General features: G+C 34.6%; 1 protein-coding gene across 11 annotated transcripts in view; it reads left to right on the top strand.

Annotated features, from left to right (window-relative positions):
* CEP170 (centrosomal protein 170) overlaps window positions 1-23,538 on the top strand; it is a 100,734-nt gene that overhangs the window by 28,198 nt on the left and 48,998 nt on the right. For all 11 annotated transcript variants that reach the window (XM_064477216.1, XM_064477224.1, XM_064477223.1 and 8 more), the window contains 5 exons: window positions 3,881-3,962; window positions 10,692-10,747; window positions 10,844-11,006; window positions 12,132-12,266; window positions 20,346-20,822. In XM_064477216.1, coding sequence (XP_064333286.1) covers window positions 3,881-3,962; window positions 10,692-10,747; window positions 10,844-11,006; window positions 12,132-12,266; window positions 20,346-20,822 — 913 coding nt within the window. The remainder of the gene's footprint in view (window positions 1-3,880; window positions 3,963-10,691; window positions 10,748-10,843; window positions 11,007-12,131; window positions 12,267-20,345; window positions 20,823-23,538) is intronic.

Genomic DNA, 23,538 nt, shown 5'->3' with positions numbered 1-23,538 from the left:
ATTATCATAAGAAAAGTAGTTAAAACAAGCTTAGCATCCTATAGCCTACATACTTTTCAATGAATGTATATCTATTCATTGAATATATATTTATTGAATATATATATATATTGAATTGAATTTTTTTAGATAACACTCACCACCTGAACTGTACCCACCTGTGACCACTTCCACTTTTACTCCCTTTCATCCTACCCTAAAATATACTCCCAAGTTAACCTAGATCTGCACTTGATGTTATTATTACCAGAAATGAGGCTGTTCTGCTTGGGGAAGCTGGAACTGGTTCTACAGCTGATGTTACAATGTGCTGTTTCCCCGCAAGCCCCTTGAAGCTTCTCTCTCTCTGAGTGCCCTTGTTTGCCTTCAGTTCTTCCTGCCTCCTCCATCCACTGGGGCACCTACACCTCTGAGAGCCACCATGGCCTCTGCCATACCACTCCCACCCCATTCCACCTCAGCACCGTGGTCCAGCCCCTGCCATGTCCCTTTCACACCAGCGTTCCTGTAACATCAGACCAGTGTGGCATAGGGTGGGGAAGGTATAAAAGGGCTGGTTAGGAGAAGAGGAGACTTTTGTCACTGGCAGCATGACTGAGGTGGCTGTGCTGCTGGATACTCCATTCAAATTTCCTAGAGCATTAATGTTAACGAATTAATATGGTGGTTATATGATTTTATACTGTCATTATGTAATTTATTTGTATATAAATTAAATATGTATTTGGTTCAGTTTGCTTCTCCTGAGGTTAGTGGTTTAGATGGAGGAGTTTGGGGAGCTGGCTTGGTTTGGGTACCCAAGCTTTCTTGATATGGAGAAAACATGGGATTTACAGTTCAGAGACCTGAATTTGAATCCCAGTAATTCTGCTTCTGAACTCTGAGATCTTGCTTGTGACTTCACTCTGTCCCTCATTTTCCTCATCTGCCTTGCCTGCCAGGTAGAGGTGTGATCAAATGATGTTGACACAAGAGACAAAACCTATTTTTCTTTCCATATGTAATTTATTAAAATGCTTCATAATTGATTTATTAAAATGATTTTTTTCCTCTTGCTCCTTAAAATTTTCTCTCCTTCTTTTGTAATTTTAGACTATCAGAAGACTTTTTGCCCCCAGATGTTTTCGCTTACATTTTTGTGAGCTGAAACTTTGTGTCTTATATTTCTTAAGCCTTTTTTAGACTTTAGGGTTTATTTCTGTCATAAATTCCAGCATATTACAATTATATATTTCTTAATCTCTGAATGTACTTAGTACATATGTTAAAAACAATAGGTGTTTAATATTTAAAAGAGTTGAGCAGTAAGCTTTAAGTGGATCTCATATGTGTCAGCTTAGTTCTTTTGAGTAAGTATGATTTTGGGGGTTGAGACAGTTTTAAATAAAATTGGTTTAGAACTATGGCATCTTTCATACTTGTGTACCTAATTGTCTTCTGCATACTAAATATCACTTAATTCATCTTTTCTTTTATTCTTTTCTTTTCCATCCTTTTCCTCAGATTTTGTTTTGTAATTAATAGAGAATATTTTGGTAAACTCAAGATACAAGTTTTGAAACGCTAAAACATTCATTTTGGAAAGGAACCTGAAATTAGAGTTTATAAATGCCTGAAGCCTTTGAATTTTATTTGTATTAACATTTCAGCCTTTTCTGTGAAGCATGTTGGAAGTTTGTTTTTTAGGATTACTCATAAATCATACTAATGTGTGGTCTTGAGTTTTAGCAGTATTCCACTCTCTCCTTGTATCTAGAATAAGACGCAACTTCTAATTTTGTTTTGTTTTGTTTTTGGTAGATTTTGATATCCTGTGACATATTACAAAGTGTCAGCTATACATACGTATTTGTGAATTTAAACATGATAGCACAATCCCCTTATGTATGTTACTGTATGACATTCAGGACCCTTCTAAATTTCCTCATTATGGAGGGAGACTTCCCAAGTAAGGTATCATGGCCATCTCAAATCCAATAAAATAAAAGATGGGAAAAACAAAATTCAAAAGGAACACGTAAAGTAATTTTTAAAATTTCACCTTATCAAAATAAAAAACTTACTGGGTATTTATATGATGTCTGCATTCCAGGCAATTAAGTATAACATTATTCAATGCTTTATGAATCTAGCGAATTCTAGGTCTTTAACTTCCAGTATGCCAGGAAAAATAGTCATCAGTACATACCATCTATGTCCAATGGATACTTTTAAGTCTTTCTACAAATAGTTGACACAAGTAAGAATTAAAGGATAATGAGAAAGCAACCTGAAATTTTAATTAAAAATTAGACATGACAAACTCAAATTTTTATTCCATGTTTTCCTGATTTGGAAAGATACATAATAAAATGGGTATTGTTCTTTGAATGCCACTAACTGTTCATCAGTTGTCATGCATTCTCCAGGATATATATTCATTTTATACATGTTGATTCCAGTTTTCATGTGCATCTCTAGCTGGTTCTCGCTTACCATTATTTCTAGTTTTTCTTGCTCTTGCATTGTCAAGATGCATTATTTTTAAGACTTTTGAAAGCTTAAAATTTTTAAAAGAGGAAAGTTGTCTTCTTTCTTCCTTAATTGTAAAATGTACAGCAGTTACAAGATCGATTCAATAGTTTTATTTCTACATTATTTCTTTCCTCCTAGTTACCTTTGTATAGATACCTGCCTTGATGTTAAATGAAAAATTCTGAATTCTCATTTGTGCTCTTTGATAGCTTTAAAAAGGTGGGGAGGGGAGAAGATAGTGTCTCCATATGTCTTTTATATCTTTTTGGAAAGATGGTGCAATTTTGGGTGGTAATGTAGTAAGAAATCTGAAGGTTGATGCAATAGTGATGATTTATTTCCCGATTACATCATCCTTCTAGCTCTGTGCTGTTTGCTGCACCAACCTCTAGCCACATGTGGCTTTTGAGCACTTAAAATGTGACTGGTCTTAAAAAAAAAAAGTACAAAAAAAAAAAAGAATGCAAAATGTCTTGTTAATTTTTATGTTGGTTATTTGTTGAAATAGTACTGTTTTGGTTTTATGGGTTAAATTAAAAGTCTATTATTAAAATTAACTTCACCTCTTTCATTTCCCTTTTGTGCCTGCTAGAAAATTTAATAGTATATGTATAGCTTCCATTTATGGCTTGCAATATGCTTCTGTTGGATAAAGATGTTCTAGGTAATTCTATTCTTCTGTTACTATTTTGGTCATTTTCAGCATAGTTAAAAAATAATTGATAAGATGAAATAATTATGGGATGATGATGATGAAACAGAATGCTTCAAGATACAGGAAAAATGATGTATCTTATATGTATCATAGATTCATATAGAGGTCCTAAAATGTATAATGTACTTTAAATTCATAAAACAGTCAAAGGACTCATATGACAATTTTAAAATAGAATGGGTTTAATTTAATTTTTTAAGTAAATTTTCTTTTTGTTCTTTGGAGAACTTCTAAGAATAAAAATAATGAAATCTCAATCTTCACAATTACAGTTGTCCAAAAAAGCAAAAATTGAATCCAGTAAAACCTTGATGATATATTGAGAGCTAAATATTTTACCCTTTATAATTTCTAGCTTTGGATAAGAGCTTTCCTTTGGCATCATTTTTAGGTACCTAAATTTGTCTTGGCAGCATGGACTTAGCAGAACTGCAGCCTGGTTCTTTGTATGTTACTAGTAACAGTAATAAAGGGCTTAGTATGAAATCATTTATTAGCCTATAGGATGCAAAGCACATTTATCATAATACACAAATTAGTGTTAGTCACCATATGATGTATACTTTAAAGTATCATCAGATTTGAGTATTTGCTTGTCTGAAATACAATAGTACTTTTGTATATAACTTAACAACTTTTTTTCTCTTGTAGACTTTTGTGAATGATGTAAGGATTCCAGAACAGACTTACATCACCTTGAAACTTGAAGATAAGCTGAGATTTGGATATGATATCCTTACATGATTTTGTACATTTATTAAATTTATTCAAAAATCTTTACTCTGGTGTAAATTAACATTTCTTGGGTCATAATATAGGCATGCTAGGAGTCTCTGCCCTTCCATACTTAAAATACATGTTTAAAAATAATATATATATATTTTTTTGGTTAGTAAGCCTGTTCCTAAAAATAATCCTGGAAAAGTTGATGGATTCTTTTGTTCTCCTCTCTCTAGTTTGTAGTTTAGATAGATGTCTCCCTGTGGTGCTATTAGATATGCAGTTTGGGTGTCAAAGAATGTAACTGAGGAGAGGACAAGAGAGTGTTTAATAGTAGCCCAGTCCAGGGTTTTTTTTTTTTTTTTTTTTGGTTAAATGATAATGGCACATATCTACCTCCCAGAGGAATCTAAAAAATTTAACCCTACCTTTCCTTCTGTCCTCACTTTTACTCCATTTTATGCATTCCATCACTGTTGCCTATTTAAATTTTTCAGTATCCTGTGTCTTCTGAGACCCACACACCTTGATTAAGTATATTATGCATTTAGTGTGTATTTAAAATTCTTCTGCTTAAAAATAGGATTCTAAGAACTGAATAAAGACATGATGATATTCTATTGGTAAAGAATCACTAGTGAAGAAAAGGGACATGACAGAAGAATAAAAACAATTCTATTCATACAAGGCAAAAAGCTTTATAGAAAAAGCTTGTTTATATTTAAAATATAGGTATTACACATACTGGATTTTTTTTAGGGTTTTTTTTTCATTTAATATATTTAACTGGACTTTGATATTAAGGAATGTATCAAATGTATTGTCAGTCTAGCAGAGGAAGTGTAGTCTCAGCTAAGTAGAGTTGATACTTAGATAAGGTAAATGTACTAACACTTTAAAATGGTTGTTAGAGCATGACTAGTTTTTATTTTAGATTTAACTTAAAATTTATGAAAAAAAATCATTTTGTAGCACCTCATATAACCCTTATACTTACAGAGCCAAAGCAGCATGTGAAAAATGAAACCATTAAACATTAATGCTTTTGAGTTGTGTATTTTAAATCCTTTTTAAAGCATGTTATCACATAAAATTATTGAGAATTAGCACTAAAACCTTGATCCATGGGTCATTGTCCACCAGCATAAGTTTCTTCAAAAAATAAATAGAAGTATATTTTGAATTTAAGTAGCTCCTTAATCCATTTGATATCAACTGTTTCAAAACATGAGAAAACAGTAGAGAATTTCAGTGAAACTCTGTAAAATTTACTTTGAATTTTAAATCAAGAAGAAACTATTGAGAAACAACTTATCATGCTTTTGCAGATTGTATAATGATTTCTTAACAGTTCCTTGTACATGAGCTCACCATGTGTCTGTCGAAAACTGGTGGGATGAACAGTTTTGTTCCAAGGGGATTTTTTCAGAGTTGTAAGCCAGTGTTGAGCCAGGACTACTGTCGAAATCTTCAGTTTAGGCTCACTTGATTTTATTATTTAAAAATAGCATTTCATATTGCTTATGATTTTTGAGCACTGTATAAATGAACATTGGGCTGTTACAGTGGCAGAAATTTTATTATATAGGATGAAATTTTAAAAACAAATTTTCTCTATTCACTTGTTCTGATACCAGACTGAAATAATTATTGTGCTTTATTCATATTAAAATTAAGCTTCATAATTAGCTAGTCTATAGGTTGTTACACCTTAGAGTTGAAAACTACTCTATTTAATTAAACTGCCAAAATAATAGAAAGAACATTTTACCATTTCTGACTAAGTCAGAAAATTTCTGACTAAGAAGCAGAATTTATCTGCCAAAAGTATTTTTTCTAACTAGAGAAATTAAGTGATTTGGAAAAGCAAGTCCTGAAATATCCAAATTTTAAAAAATGACTGCAAATTTAGGAGGTATAATAAAGTGCTGCAGTAATCAAGATAAACTTCAAAAAGAGCTAATACTTCTCCCGGTGGCCAGAAATGTAGCAGATATGGAAGCCTAAGTTCACTCGTTTTACAGTTACTTATTAAATGTCTCCTGTGTGCCAGGCGTAGACTCACAGTACTGAGGATACCTCGGTCTCTGTGGCCTTACGTTTTAGTGGGGTTGGAGGGAGCTGGCAGCATACATAAAAAGAATAGTAGAGGGTGATAAGTTCTTTGGAGAAAAAGTGTGAATGGGATACAGAGGGCTAGTGGTGGGGACTGAGAAGGTAACAATTGTTAAAAGGCTATTCACAAAGTCCTCACTGAGAGGCCAGCTTTGGAGCAAAGTTGTGGAGAAGATGAAAGAGCTGGCCGTGTGGATAAATCTGGAGAAACTGCTCTTCAGGCAGATAGATGAGTTAAGTGCAAAAGAGTGAAACCAGGAGCATGTATGACATGCTTGAGGAAGAGCATTAAAAGTCAGTGTGACTGGAGCCAGTGAACCGTAGGAGGCGTTGGGGGGCAGAATGTATCAGCCATTTAGAGGCCACTAGAAGAATTTTGGCTTCTATTTTAGGTAAAATGGGGAGCCATTAGAGGGTTTGTTCAGAGGAGTGACATGATAATGACTTACATGTTTAAAATGGTCCTCTGGTTACTGTTGTTTAAAGACTAAGGTGGAAGTGAGCAGGGGTGAAAAGCGGGAAGCCAGTTAAGAGGCTGTCAGTGGTTCCAGGTGAGCAGTAACGGAGGTGTGGGCCAGGGGGACAGAGGCAGAGGGGATGAGAAGTGGTAGGGCTCCATGCATATTTTGAAGGTGGGGCCAGTAATATTCCTGATCAGATTGGATGTAGAGTAAGTGAGAACAGTCAAGGATGAATCCAAGACTTTGCAGTGGATTAAACAGAAAATGGAGTCACCATTAACCGACAGCAAATTCTGTGGGGAGAGCAAATTTAGTGGAGAAAATGGAAAGATTCGTCTCAAAAAACCAAGCTTTTGGTTTAATTGAATCTTTCTGTTATGGTTTTCTATTTGATTTCTGCTGTCTTTATTAATTTTTTCTAGGTGAAGAAACTGCGATTATTCATTTGAGACATTTCTTTTCTGATATAGGCATTTGTTGCTATGCATTTTCCCCTAAGTACAGGCGTACTTCAGAGAGATTGTGGGTTCGGTTCAGACCACTGCAACATTGCAAAAAACAAGTCACATGAATTTTTTGGTTTCCCGGTGCATATATTAGAGTTACGTTCAAACAATATTATAGTCTGTTAAATGTGCAATAGCATTGTCTTGAAAAATGTGTATACCTTAATTGAAAACTACTTTATTGGTAAAAAATGTTGACCATCATCTGAGCCTTCAATGAATTGTAATCTTTTTGCTGGTGAAGGGTGTTGCCTCCATGTTGACGGCTGCTGATTGATCAGGATGGTGGTTGCTGAAGGTTGGGTTGGTTGTGGCAATTTCTTAAAATAAGACAACAGTGAAGCTTGTCACATCAATTGATTCTTCCTTTCATGAACAGTATTTCTGTAGCATTCAATGCTATTTCACAGCATTTTACCCACAGTAGAACTTCTTTCAAAATTGGAGTCCATCCTCATACTTTGCGGTTGCTTTATCAGCTGAGTTTATGCATTCCAAACTCATGTTAATGTTGATATTTTGACTTCCTCCAATAATCATGAATTTTCTTAATGGCATCTAGAAGGGTGAGTCTTTTCCAGAAGTTCTCCAGTATATTTTTCCCCAGATCCATCATAGGAATCACTATTTATGGTAGCTGTAGCCTTATGAAATGTATTTCTTCAATAAAAAGACATTAAAGTTGAAGTGACTTCTTGATCCATGGGATGTAGGATGGATTCTGTGAGCAGGCATGAGAACATTAATCTTGTACATCTCCATCAGAGCTCTTGGGTAACCAGGTGCTTTGTCAGTGAGCAGTAATAGCTTGAAAGAAATCTTTTGATGAGCAGTAGGTCTCATCAGTGGGCTTAAAATATTCAGTAAACCATGTTGTAAGCAGATATGCTGTCATCCAGGCTTTATTGTTCCTTTTATAGAGCACAGGCAGAGTAGACTTAGCATAATTCTTAAGGGCCTTAGGATTTTCAGAATGTAAGTGAACACTGGCTTCAACTTAAGTCACCAGCTGCATTAACCCCCAACAAGAGAGTCAGCCTGCCCTTTGAAGCTTTGAAGCCGAGGCATTGACTTCTCCTCTCTGGCTATGAAAGTCGTAGTTGGTACCCTCTTCCAACATAGGGTGTTTTCACCTACATTGAAAATCTATTGTTTAGTGTCACTACTTTCGTTAATGGTCTGAGCTAGAGCTTCTGGAGAACTTGCTGTAGCTTCTACATCAGCACTTGCTGCTTCACTTCGCACTTTGGTGTTGTTGAGACGGACTCTTTCCCTAAGCCTTGGGAAACCTCTGCTCGTTAACAGACTTTTCTTCCTCAGCTTCCTCACCTCTCTCAATCTTCATTGAAGAGAGTTAGGGCCTGGCTCTGGATTAGGTCTTGGCCTAAGGGAATGTTGTGGCTGGTTTGACCTTCTGTCTAGACCACTCGAACTTAATCTGTATCAGCAGTAAGGCTATTTTGCTCTCTTATCATCTGTGTGTTCACTGGTGTAACACTTTTCATTTCCCTCAAGAGCTTTTCCTTTGCATTCACAGCTTGGCTAACTGTTTGGCGGAAGAGTCCTAGCTCTGAGCCTGTCTTGGCTTTTGACATGCCTTCCTCACTAAGCTTAGTCGTTTCTAGCTTTTGGTTTAAAGAGAAAGACATGTGACTTTTCCTTTCACTTGAATATTTATAGGCTGTCGTAGGGTTTTTAATTGGCCGAATTTCAGTATTGTCGTGTCTTAGGGAATATGGAGGCCTGAGGAGAGGGAGCAGAGAGATGGGGAACTGCCAGCTGGAGCAGTCAGAACATGCACGTCTGTCCGTGAAGTTCACCGTCTCATATGAGTGAGGTTCATGGCACCCCAAAACAATTACAATACTGACATCAAAGATAACTGGTCACAGATCACTGTAACAAATACTAAAATAATGAAAATGCTTAAAATGGTATGAATTACCAAAATGTGATAGAAACACAAAATGAGCAAATGCTGTTGGAAAAATGGCTCTGATAGACTTGCTGGGCGCAGGGTTACTTTTGTAACTTACTGACATCGTAAGTAATTGTATTTTAGATTGTTATTTTTCTGAACTAGCAAATTAAAAACAGTTACCCGGGAAGATAGTGGCTTTGGAAATAAAAGCTGAGATCAGGGCAGTCTCAAAATCTCATAGCCATGCCTGAGTTCTCAGGCAAATTCATGTCATAAACAAGAGCATTCTTGAGTTCTTTGGACTCACAGAGTTTTTTAATAAGGTAAAGTGTTTGAACCTGAGTTATGCCCTCTTGTAAGTTTTCCCTACTCTTATACAAGTCTGAATCTCAAGAGGATACCCCCAGACTGGCCTTGGGGAATAGCCTTCAAGCACTCCCCGGAGAAACTTGAAGCATCAGAAAACACTCATAGCAGGCTAAAATCATTTGTTTCCCGTTGGTAAAATAGAAATGGCTTTTCAGTATTTTTAAGCTGCTGTGTTTTCTGTTGAACATGTAGGAATACTGTGAATCTTCTCCAGCTACTAATGAGTTTCTTGGGGGTAAAACAAAGTTATTATATTTTAATTTTTTTATTAAATATAGTTATTAAATCTATATATATGCCACGGTCTCGTATGTACCAAGGTTTCATATATACGAAGGTATATATTTCATATATACCAGAAAATGTGTATGAGCATGTGTACATAACAAAAAAGGTCAATTTGAATTTATTTTCACAGTTACAGGAAGCAGTGTAAAGTGTAAAGCTCTGGACTGGTATTCAGTTAACTAGATTGTTACCTTGGGTTCTGCCCCTCTAGTCCTCAAGTTCCTCACCTGCAGAACAGGAAGGCAGGTTAATGGAATTTAATACAGTATTCCCCAAGGTACTTTACAATTCTAAAAAATTTCTGAGGTTTTATTATTTTAATGAGTTAGAAATACGGGTTAAATACTCCTTAACAAGTTTATTGCTTGTTACATATGTGAAGTCTAATTTCCCCCCAAGTGGTTCTAGTAATTACAGCTTTCTACCCTTGAAGTCATAGGTACTCTAAATTGGTAAAGAGGACTAGAATTTAGTATGTGGTTATAAAAGTCCTTTCATTATGGGGTTAAGTAAGGGTGGAAAATGTGACCCCTACTGTTTAGTGAAAGATCTTTTTAATAAACAGAGGCATTGTTCTTTTGGGCATAATAATGAAAGCATTCATTATATCTAGCACTTGGTTCTAATCTGTATAGAATTAGTTGTTTGATAATGTAATATGACCCTGATCACAGTTCATGGGGGGAAGGGGAATGTGGTCCCTGTAAAGACCCTAATTACAGCATTTCTTTTGCACTTTCAAGATGAACTTTATTTTATCAATGCTCGTGAAGTCTGAGTCATCAAATTCCTTCAGGGTTTACTGTTGAGTAATCACTGATCACATACTTCTTTTTACATTTGAAGTCCGTGATTACCTAAGTTTAGAATTACTTGCTAGATTTTAAGATTTTATCTAGGATTTAAAAATGAAAATTTTTATATTTGTGAGCATATTTTAACGTTTAACTCAAGGGGAAAAATATAGTAATTCTGCTATAATTACCTGTTGAAAATAGGTCAGTTTCTCTGTTACCTTTGATCATTTTAAACTTGATGATCAGAATTTTGAAATTATATTCTTCCTTAGCCCCGTTTACATACAAATCTTTTCACTGTAGTACGAGGAGAAATGAGGGTCCCTGAAGAAGCTCTCAAGGTAAAGAGTCTTTACTTATTTCTTTTGTAAACCTACCATTTTCTAGGGTTGATTTCACTCATGGGTGTTTCACTTCCATTTTAAAATGTTTTATAGCATGAGAAGTTTACCATTCAGCTTCAATTATCCCAAAAATCTTCAGAATCAGAATTATCAAAATCTGCATGTGCCAAAAGCATAGATTCAAAGGTAGCAGATACTGCAACAGAAGTGCAGCACAAAGCTGCAGAAGCACTAAAATCAGAGGAAAAAGCCATGGGTAAGTTAACCTCTTTGAAAATACCATGTTTATGCTTGATTATGAAGAAATTGCATGCTTTGATCTAAAAAACTTAGCCACGTCCTTATAAAAACAGTAATGATAATAATGACAGTTTCAGAGTGGGTTTTAATGCAGCAGTGCTTTATTAGCAAGTATTATAAAACACATACTTTTGTGGCAGTTGTATGTAGGTATGTTTAATATGTTTAAATATTTGAGGAAAATAAATACAGTTTGCCTTATAGTATTTTTATTATTTCATGTTTGTCTGCTTTTTCTTCTGGGTTATAATGACTGAAATGAATGAAAATGAAATTTCTAATTATGGCTACCTGATCATAATTATTATCACGTTTATTATGTTCCAGGAAATGTAAAAAAATGTTTTACATGAATAATCTCATTCATACAAAGCAATTTTTAAAACTGCTAGACATTACCAAATTGCTCAAATATAAGTCTATTAGTCAAGTTAAAAACTAGTTTAAATTTGGTTACTGTGCAGTGTCCTTAGGCTATCAAAAATTTTTTAAATGGTCACTTACACCAAAATTTACTTTAGCTTTGTCATTCATTTTTAGACTTAATGTGCCATTTCTATATACCAAAGAATTGATTACACTTTAACAAAAAGCTGTTGGGCTAGGTCAGTTTACATTACTTAGTTACTTGCCAGTGCAGAATTTCATTTATTTTATCATGTCCAATTTTGAATGAGGTCCTAACACAGATACTAAGTTATTCAACTTTTCAGTACTTTTCAGCAATCTAGATTATTAAGTTGACCCTTAAACAACACAGGCTTGAACCATGCAGGTCCACTTAAATGAGAATTTTTTTCAGTAGTAAACACTATAATACTCCACGATCCATGGTTAGTTGAATCTGTGAATGCGGAACTGCAGACATGGAGGAACTGTGGTTATAGAAGGCTGGCCATAAGTTATCCTTGGACTTTCAACTGCAGGGAGGGTTGAGGCCCCTCACCCTGCATTGTTCAGGGGTCAGATGTACTGTTTTTCATTTGACAAATCAACCAGGCAATTCCAGCATTCTGCAGAAGCGTATTTTTTTTTCTGTTTCATATGCTTTAGACAGATTTTTTTTCCCACCTCTTTCCAGATACTTCTGCTATGCCCCGTGGCACTCCATTATATGGGCAGCCATCATGGTGGGGGGATGATGAGGTGGATGAGCAAAGAGCTTTCAAGTCAAATGGCAAACCTGAAGAAAAAAATCATGAAACTGGAACATCAGGTAAAATACATCTCAGACTATGACATTAACTGGGTATTTTATTTATTTTTTACTTAATTGAAGTAGAGCCAGCTTACAATGTTGTGTCCGTTTCTGGTGTAGGGCATAGTGATTGGGTAGTGCATATGTATATATATATATGTATGTATGAATATATAAATATATATGTATTCCTTTTCAGATTCTTTTTCATTATAACCCATTATAAGATATTGAATATAGTTCCCTGTGCTATACAGAAGGACCTTGTTGTTTATCTATTTTATATATAGCAGTTAGTATCTACAGACATAGAAAACAAACTTATGGTTACAGGAGGAAAGGAAGTAAGGAGGGATAAATTGGGTGTTTGGGATTTGTAGATGCTAAGTGGATATTTTAGGAAGAACTTATTATCAAAGTAAAAATCTGCCTACCCTTAAAAGAGATAGCTACTGTTCTTTAATATGATAAAAAATAGTTGAATGTTTTAATGACATTATTTTAATTTAAATTTATTTATTATGAATGATTCTCTCATAAAATATTAATTCTAATATCTTTGTAAATATCTTTTACTTAAAATATTCTAAATAGTAGAGCTCAGTGATACAGCACATGCTTAGCACGCACAGGGTCCTGGGTTCAAGTACCCAGTACCTCCATTAAAAAAAATTAATTTAAAAATTTTCCCGCCTTATTTATGAGAGTGTTAAAACTTGGTATATACATTAATAATATAATTGGGCATTTTATGTATTTTAAAATAATTGTTAAAATGTTTCAATTAGACCAAAACAGTAGATACAAACTATTTTTGTGTGTTTTCATTAGATTCACAAGCACGTAATTATATTTTTAAATGAATAATTTTTATTATGTTCAGAAATGTGGTATGAAATTGAAACTTCTTTAAAATCTTTGTGTGCCCAATTTATTGGGATATTGTAGCAACAAGATCAGCTGTTCAGAAGCCAGAATGAAGAAATAGTTATGGGTCACATTCTCAGATTAATAGTCAAGGAACTGTTTTGTTGTTGGAGGAGTTTAGTAATGAAGTAAATGAAAAGCCAGAAAAATCAAGATTTCCAGGAAATAAAGAGAGGTGTTGATTGTCTGTCACATGAGGACTTGACAAGGATATCAACACCGAAGAATGGAGCAGCCAGTTTCCGTGATAATGACAGATAAGGATTCAGAACTGATGGAATTAAATACAGGCACCAGGGAGCAGCATGGAAAGCCACCTCTGACTCTGGGTCAAGGATAGATTCCATCAGAACGCTTCTCAGTTTTCTGCTTTTGACCCTAGTTCTGCAAGATAAACAAGACATTTTTCTTAGCTGGAGAATAAGAACACTAGTTCTTCGATATGCTCTGATTTTACCAGGATACAAGTCTAAGAAAGCTTATCTACTTGACCTTAAAATGCCCCAAACTGAAGTTGTCAACTTTGTAAATAAATTCCCATTCCAGTTTCCATGTTTCTGTAGCCAACACGATGTTCTCTTCTTGCCAACGTTCAGAAACATAGTATTATTTAGCATACCCTCAGATGCAAATAACAGAACTGCTACCTGAGACTAAACAGGACGGAGATCCACTGGCTTAAATACCTGCACCTCTTCAGGACTGACTGGTGCAGCGGGGTCAGTGGAGTCATCCGCTAGCTGCTTTCTCTCCAGCTCTCAGCCTCCTGTCCATGGTGGCTGCATACTGAGGGACTTGCCCCTCATACCCACAGACTGCCTGCCAGGAGCAGTCAAGGCGCTTGCTACTTTGATCACATCCAGCGGGAAATAGCAAAAGTTGCTTCTGGAAGACCCCCTGGAACCTTTCCCCAACATTTTCAACATATTTCTGATCTCACTGGCCTCAGAGGTTCAGGAGTAGGTCACCTGCTTGTTTCTGAACCAGTCCCCGGCAAGGGTAATGAAGTTATCCTTAAGCCAGTCTTACGCATCCAGAAGCTAAATGTGGGGTTAGATTTCCCCTAAGGCACATCATCTGTATCAAGGAAGAGTAGATACCCAGGAATGTTGGAGTTCTTTTAGGAGGGAGGAACAGGAAATGGATTTTGGAAGGCAGTCAAGAATGTCTGCTTTATTTGAAATCTTTGTGTCATCCCTTCCTTTCACCTCATCTAATATATTACTACTTCTATTGCCCTTTTTTTCATTGAATCATAATTGAGCTGTTTCCAGTTTTAACCCTCCTGCAGTTCCTTTCGCATAATACATCCACATCTAAGCTATCCTTTGTTTCCTTGTTTTAAGTAGTTTCCTTTTGCTTGCCAAATAGATTTTATGTCAAAATTCTGATTTTGCTGCACTTTCCTTAGCCTCATGTCCCCCTCCCAGTTGTTTAATGCTCTCCCAGTGGATCCCCACGTGGATTGTACTAATTCCTGCCTGCTCTTTTCCCACAGACGTCTGTACACATAATATATCGGGTGATGGAAAAATTCTAAAAGATGTGTCTGTGTGTATGTATTGCTAGTATGTGACACAGTTTCATTTAGTATTTTGTGTGTATGCTTTCTCATCTAAACTATAAGTTCCTTACTTCAAGGATCACATATTATATTATCATAGTGCACTAGAGCCAGTTAGAAGAGAGGGTGGGGGAAAGAGATAGAAGGGGAGGAGAGGAGGGAGAGAGGAAGGGAGAGAGAAAGAGAGAAAGGGGAGAGAGATAAAGAGAAAAGGACTATTAGGTGGTTAACTTAAAAAGGAACACAGCAGAATGTAACTACTGCCAAATTCTGAAAATAATTGTGATAGTCATTTTATCTAGCCATGCAAGATCTACCCTTCCACCCTTACACATAAAACAACTTTTGAAATCTGAAATACATGACTTCTAGAATACAATGAAATATAAATGTAATTTTTGTACTGAAGACAGAACCATGATTTATTAATAATAGATAACCCTTCAGTGGTGCTTACTTTATGTAGACACTCTTCTAAGTGCCCTACATATATTTAATCGTTTTATCTTCACAGCAATACCTAAAGGTACTTTCTTTTATTTCCCCCATTTTATAGATAAGGAAGCTGAGGCACTGTGATGTGAATTTACTTCCCAAGGTCACTCAGCTAACAGATAGGGTAGCTGGGATTCGAACCTGGGCAGCCCAACTCTAGAGTCCATGCTCTTAACCACAAGCAGTTGCTGTTTCAGCAATGATTACACGTGCGCGCGCGCGCACAAGCACGCGCACACACACACACACACACACACACACACACACACACACACAATCACTCCAAAAGAATATACTTCATAGAGTACAAAGATTTAAACACTCAAAAACAAATTAGCATAAAAAATTGATCCCTCACACCTCAGCATAATAAAATAAATTTCAAACTGTGAAGCATCCAGCAGTAATTTCCTCTACGTGAATGAAACTAAATCCTTAAATGATTGTCAGCTTGTGTGACCTGTCGCATTGTCATTTCTGCCAGATGACAAAAGCCCTGTTTTATAATCTTGGGATTATTCTTGAGTTAGAAGGAATTAAGTGATTTACATCTTGAGTTAAATAGCTTATAGCACCCTGTGAGATTCAGCTGATTAAAAGCCTTGATGAGATTCTCATTTGCTTTCTTATGTTAGTATGAGGAGGTTATTGTTTCCAATTTATCATCTGTAGTTTTTTAAAATATAGGATGAGGGAAACAGTTTACTGATCTGAAATGATTTATGATGCCAGCAGATTTGTTGTATCAAATTTTAAAATATATACTAATTGTTATTTCATTTGATCATTTTGAAATTAAAGTTTTTTTAATGTTTCAAATGATGAAATAAAAATTGTTATTTATGCTCTAAGCATGCTTTTTTGTTAAAAACAAAAAGTGGTTTGCTTCTTGGTTACCAATTTTTAGAATGTAAAATCTTCATACTTATTCCAGAAAGGATAATAGGTTATCTACTACCTAGTAACTCTTTAGGTTCCTTTCTGTGGGTCCATGTATATAGAATGTCCTACAGATTTACCTTAAAGCCTAAAAGACCCTAGAAGCAAGTATTAGCACAGGCAGGTTCTGAAATTTTGGGAATATTATGAGTCCTTATATTAAGAAGGAGAATTTGTTCTCATTTTAGTTCACGTATGCTCTTCTACTTGCTAACTTGGTTTAAACAGTTTTTTAGGTTACAATTAAAGGCCTTTAAGTGTTGCATACATTTTGAAAAGGTGTGTACAACTATGAGGAGTAGATTTTTGGTTCTTTTACGTTGATTTTTAACCTAATTAAACTAAATTTTTGGAAACTTTTGAGTTTTAATTCCTTTTTAGTAAAAGGGGTTTCCTAGTCTTTGTAATTTGAAGTAGTTGAATATGCTTGGTTAGATGTATATCTTAAACAGAACGTGCCTTCATAATTATAGTCTTTGTCATCTCAGAATAGTTTAATATTTCATTTAGTTTAGTCCAGAAGAATGAAGGGAACATTTTTTCTGGATTGTGTGTTATGAGTTGCCCTGGCAGGTTATACAGTCATGAAATACCTTAAGAACTTAAGGATATTGCTGTTCTGATTTAGGTAAACATAATTAATTCAAGCATAATCAGTTGTTAAATACTTTAAAATATCTAGCAATTGAGATTAATAACAAAATATTTGTATAAACAAAATATTAGTATACTTAGTATATAGTTTAGTATAAACAAAATAGGTTTTGAAGCTAAATGAATGTTAAATTCATAAATTTCAGAGTATGTTTTGTCATTGTTGTGAGAGGAAAGCTGTTTCATTTTTCTATATTAATGTAGAAGACCCCTAATAATTTGTCCAGTAGGCCTGCAGTTCCCAAGTATAGTAGGTCCACACTTGACCTAGTTTTATCATCTTCAGAGAAATGAATTTCTCTACATAATAAATTTTCCAGATGGCTGAACCTTACTTTTACAACTGACATTTTTTTAAGAGCTTAACTATTTCCTAAATATCTGCTAAATGAATTACCCGTATCACTGCCTTTTTAAGCAAAAAAGTCTGAATATAATTAAAATGTTTGCTTTGTGACTCAGAAGCATCATTATGAATATCAGTGATTGAACTATGATACATTCCAGTGTACAGTGTGATACGTACATTGGGAGATGAAGTAGGTGAAATTATTTGCCCCGTATACTGAATGATTCTGAACTACGTTTTTGAGCCATGTGTCTACTCTTGTTTTTTGTTTTTGTTTTTGTCTTTATCTCGACCACTTGACTCTTACTTTAGTGCACTGTGTCTGACCTTAACCCCCACTTTTACATCGCCTCCAGATTTGCTACATGTGATCTGAGTAAATAGTCAAAAACGGTTCTCAGTGAGGAACTTCCCTGGTAGTAAAGATCACAAATATGAGAGTATAGTTGCTGTCATATCTGTCTTGGTTTTTTTAGAGTTAGACTTTTGGTTTTAGTTTCTTGTTTCCCTAGTTAGCTGTGTTGGAGAGTTGGGGGAGGAAAATTCATTTGTGTGCCTACGTAGTGCCAGACTTTCTCTGAGTATTATCTCACTTACTACATGGCTCACTAAATCTTCACAGCAATCTTATGGGTGGATGTTATTTCCCTATTTTGTGATGAGAAAAATGAGGACTAAGGACTGAGAGAGACCGGACTTATCTGGTCTTATCTTATCCCTGCTTTCCACTAAACCAGGCTGCCTGGCCATAATCATTAGATTTATAACTGACTGCTTTCTACTCTGTTGTGCTGCCTAACATTGTTAGATAACTGATTTCTAGATAAATCAGGTTATCAATTTGTGTAAATCTCAGGTTTCTAGTTCTTGAAGTAAAGGCAGTTTTGAAATAGGACCAACTTTGGAAATGATAACCTTCAAAATAGTTATGCTCAGTTGTTGATTTCTGCTGTTTTAATGTGTAATAATGTGAAAACATGTTAAAAGTATGTCAATATTACTGTGAAGTATTTTTCACAAGGGAGGAAAATTGGGAACATGTTCTTTTGAATCATGAGTGACAAGAGGCTGGTAAATGTTATACCCCTGGGCTTGCTTTTTGTGGTTATTGCTTCATAGTTCAGCCACATCATTTTATCTGGATATTCAGGTGGTGGTAGGAAACTACTGTTCCTTGTCCTCAGTGTTACTCTGTTACCTGTAAGGTTGGGGAAAGCAAAAAGAATGACTGCATGAGGATAGATAATATTGATAGATAGACAGATGGGCAGATAGAGGAGTAGGGTAGGTTTATAAACCAATTGTACTACTACATGGAGTTGATCAAGTATAGTACATTATGCACAGTAAACAAATCAATGTGAAAAAATAAAAACATGTATTAATGAGTTTAATATAAGGAGAGTGGTTAATGCATTTTTACTCTCATGAAAATTTTAAATGACCGGCTTTTAAAATAAACACTGTAAGTCCAAGTGACATTTTATTAAGAAAAAGATAAATGAACTCTTCAATAAAGAAATTTTTTAAATGTGACTTAGGTTATTAAGAATCCTGTGCGAACTTTTCCTCCAGATAGCATGTAAAATTATTGCTTTGATAATGTAGTTTTCTGATACACTTTACATTTTCAGGGGTGAGAAAAACTAAATAGATTTTGAAAAGGATAAAGGATAAGTTTCATATTGAAAATTGTTTTGTTAGATATTCTGTCTATCTTCTGTGTAGTTTTTTTTTTTTTTTTACTTTTTTTTTTTTTAAATGGAGCGTGATGTCTTCTATACTCTGTTCTACACAATTGATTACAGAGGTGTTGCTGTCCCATTCTTCTGTAACCTAAGAGCAAACAGTTTTATGATTGCTTCTTATTCAGGGTACTGCCACAAAACTGATTATAGCACCTGAAGAGTCCCATCAATATTTAATATTTGAAAAGATGTTTCAAAAGGCCAAATAATTCACTTAATTAGAAGATGATTGGAAACAACCTCATCTCCCTGTATTGCCTTTCCTTCCTAATAAATTATCTGCAAATGGTTTTTCTATCAGTGTTTTTAAAAAGAATGCTTTTTTGAGCTTATGGGAAATATTTTTCATTTGAACTCATTCTTTACCATCCTGCTAATAGACATGGTTCCTTTGCTTCCTGAAAAACAGAGCAGTTTAATCTTTAAACTTTTTTTGCATTTGTACTATCTGATGATATGTATTTAAAAGAAAATATTTCAGTGATCATTTTCATTTATGTACCTTTACATGTTTTATGTATAAATGCATTTATTTTTTATCTTTATATTCACTCTGAGGCAACGGAGGAATATAGTGTTCCAGAGTTTCTTGCTTTTGCCAACTCTGTTGTTTTTGATGTGAGATTTGTAATTCAGCTTTCCTCCAAGGATTTTTGACACTTGGACATATTCTGCTGTATAGAAATATACATGAATTTCCTTTTGGAATTAATTGGCTGGCAACTGAATTTTCTATTTCTGCTTATTTCTTTCACACTGCTACTTGGATTGCAGTGCTGAAAGCAAACTACATGTCTTATCTTCACTCATTCTTTTATTCTTATAAAATACGTCTATCTTCTTGCAAGGATCACACATTAGTAGTATTTTTGTCATTCTAAAATTAATGTCTCTGAATGTGATGATGGAGAATGGTAAGTGGAATCATTATTTCCAAAACATTGCTTACATATTGACATCATGTTTATTGCCTCATTTGAGCACCTGTTCCCCTTTGGAACTTTACTTATATTTGTAGATATTTCACATATCTCATCCTCCTTACTTGATAAGGAAACTCATATTTTTTCTGTCTCTCTAGGTATATACATTGAGCATCCATCTCCATCTCCATTTGATTTCAGTTCTTTCATACTTAGATGATTTCTGGATCTAAGTTGGAAAAATTATGGACCTACCCATGCAAGGTCCATCTCTTTAACTGCTTTGCTATCCTTTGCCATTGCTGCTGCTTTTTCTGCATCTTCTATTGGTAACTGAATGCCATGTTTATAATCAAAATTATTTCTTCTCTGTGACATTTGCCATTGTTTTTCATCCAGACTATGATCTGCCTTCTGATTCTCATGGAATAATACAAACAGCCATCAAGTGCTAGAAACTCCCAAATATTTTGAATTTTCTCTTATTTTTCTTATTAGGGTGCAGCATAGATGCCAAGCAAGTTGAAGAACAACCTGCAGCTGCAAATGAAGAAGTACTTTTTCCTTTCTGTAGGGAACCAAGTTATTTTGAAATCCCTACTAAAGAATTTCAGCAACCATCACAAATAACAGAGAGCACTATTCATGAAATCCCAACAAAAGACACACCAAGTTCCCATACAACAGGTGCAGGGCATGCTTCATTTACCATTGAATTTGATGACAGTACCCCAGGGAAAGTAACTATTAGAGATCATGTGACAAAATTTACTTCTGATCAGCGCCATAAGTCAAAGAAGTCTTCTCCTGGAACTCAAGACCTGCCGGGGATTCAAACTGGAATGATGGCACCAGAAAACAAAGTAGCGGACTGGCTAGCACAGAACAACCCTCCTCAAATGGTATGGGAAAGAACAGAAGAGGATTCGAAAAGTATTAAAAGTGATGTTCCAGTTTACTTGAAGAGGTTGAAAGGTAAAGTGAATTAATCATTTCAGAACTTCCTATTTTATGATAAAGTTCGGTCTTCAGTTACTACTATTAGATAAATAATTATATGATAGAAATAGAAAACTTCGGCTTTTTCAAAGGTTTATCAAAAGCAAGCCATACTGCCCACATCCAACTTACTCATTCAAAACAGTCTGCCTTCATTTTCTTGCCAAAACCAGATTGATTTTGTGTATTTGTATTTAAGCCATTAAATATATTTCTTTTTCCTATGGAAGTAAAAGATTCATTCAGTTCATCAGGGAGCTCCCTAGAAGACAATTCTCATCATTTTCTTGACTCAAAGAAAAGATATGGTCAACTCTATTCTTCTCTATTGTGTGTTTCCTTTAGAATGGCAGTATTTCAATTTTGAAAGAAATTTTAAGCTATTGGATAATGGGCTAAAAGTTCTGCTTTGGTAATATAATGCACAGTATTTCAACCTGTTATTAGGTTGCTTATGAAACAAAATTTTTTTTGTTTAGAGATACTACGAATTAATTGAAATAAGAATTTTTTCACTAGTAAGACTTTTTATGAAAATTACAATTGAATGTTTATTTGTGAAATAGTTACTATAAATGTTTTATTAGTATAACACGGCCACAGTTAGTAAAATCTTTATACCTGTATATCAAGGTATCAGCAGATCAATTTTTTTCCATTGGTTTTGCTAATTAAATTTAATTTAGAATTTACTGAATAAAGATTTATGTTACTCTATCTTAATTTTATTTAACAAGCTATCTATAAGGGAATGATTGTATGTTAATCTGACCATTCTGTTACTATACAAAAAGTTAGAGTTAAAAAAAAAAACTCATTGAGGTCGGAGATTATATATTACTTACCTTATATGTCTAATGCTTTACCTGGGACTTGAGTATGTGATAGGTGCTCAGTAATTTGAATAAACAATGAATGACTTCACTATCATTTACAAGACCCTGTACTTTATGCCCTGGGATTCTGACCTAAATCTGTACATTAGTGATTAGATATTTAAAAACCTTATCAGAAATTATACAATCAAATTACTGTTATCCCTCAAAGTTATTTAGAGGTAGGCATACATCCTAATATGTTGCCATTGCTTAGAACTCTGTTTTTGGATTTGCCATCAGGCCATTTTATGGACCATCCAAGAAAATGTTTTTTTGAATGTAACTCATTTTTGATCCAAGATAGATCCATTTTATTTCCTCAGACATATTTACAAATGACATATTAGGTAAAAATTTTCCACAATTTAGTACATCCCAGAGTATATACCTAGAGTCTAAATAAATTTACAAAAGTAAATAAATAAATAATTTAATTAATTAATTAATTAATTTACATATAGCAAATCATAACAATTTTATAATAATTAGACTTTCAGTAACTGCTTCGATCAGTCAAAAACTTGAAAGTAGGCAAAACAAAACAAAATACCTCTGCTCCTGCAAGCATAGAGTGCATGCACTTTGGGAGAGTGAAGAAAATAATGTTTACAAAGCCCATACACTTTTACCCTTCAGGAAAGTTGTAGCTTCTTTTGGCCACAGCTACTGACTGGGTACAGTTAACCTATTCTAAAAAATGCTAAAAGAACTCCAGCATATTTATGCCTGATTAATGATAGATAAAGAAAGAAGGAAACTCAGTGAGACCAGTTCCTAGTGATTGTTTTTGTTGAGTAAAAAGAGAAATTGGAGTTCTGATCAGATGTCTTGTCTTGTGTTAACACTGAGAAATGCAAAATGAATAATAATTTTTCAAAAAAGAAAATGGCTAATCCAAACGGAATTTTAACCTATAACTTAAAGAAAGGATACTGAAAGGACCTGACACCAGATAAGTGCCAAATTTTATATGTTGGTACAAGAGCTAAATTTTGTAAAGGTGGTGTTTCCGTATTGTAGATGTGTGTGATACGAGCTACTTGGTCTTATTACTTAGGAAATATGGGAGTTCATTTATTTACAGCTCTCACAAACTGGGTTCCTTTTCAGTGCAGCCAGTGTAACATGAAATAGGTTGTGCAATGTCATGTTTTTAGTGAGTTTTATATTTGAACTAGTAAGGTTTTTGGTTTTGCATTCTTTCTGTGATACCTGATTCCTAGTTTAATTACTGAGACAGGAATTCCATTAATTAAACACCTGTTTTTTTTTCTTTTCAGATTACATTTTAAATAGTTTCTAATTTGAAAAAGGATTTTCAGATTTGCTGTTGTATCTGATGTTTATAATATTAATCACTGTCACTCTGCAAGAAGTGCTCCCAGAACCCCTTCATTTTGGTCTTATTCACTCCCTTTGCTTAGCTTGCCTGTTACCTTCCCAAAACGTCACACTTTTCTGTGTGCTCCACTCTCTTCTGAGTCTTCTGACGCCCTTTATGTACCACATTTTTATAGCCAGTGCTCTTGTGTTAAGTCACTAGCACCAATTGGTAACCTCTGCATTCATTAGAGACAAGCCCATGAGTATTAAAACAAAACTTTTCCTTGGACATACGTCCTTTTCCCTCCCTAGCCCCAACGTCATTCAATTCTGATCATCATCTTGTTTAATACCACATTATTCAGCAGGTATTCAGATTGAAATTTGTAACCCAGAAAAATTTAAAACTCAGATTTAGTCCTAAAATTATTGGAATACACCTGGCTGACTAGATTCATTTATAGCTTTCTTCTAAAACTGTCATTTAAGTT

This window comes from Camelus dromedarius, chromosome 21 (assembly GCF_036321535.1).
Source record: "Camelus dromedarius isolate mCamDro1 chromosome 21, mCamDro1.pat, whole genome shotgun sequence".
Lineage (NCBI taxonomy): Eukaryota > Metazoa > Chordata > Mammalia > Artiodactyla > Camelidae > Camelus > Camelus dromedarius.
This window is presented reverse-complemented; position numbering and strand designations above follow the sequence as displayed.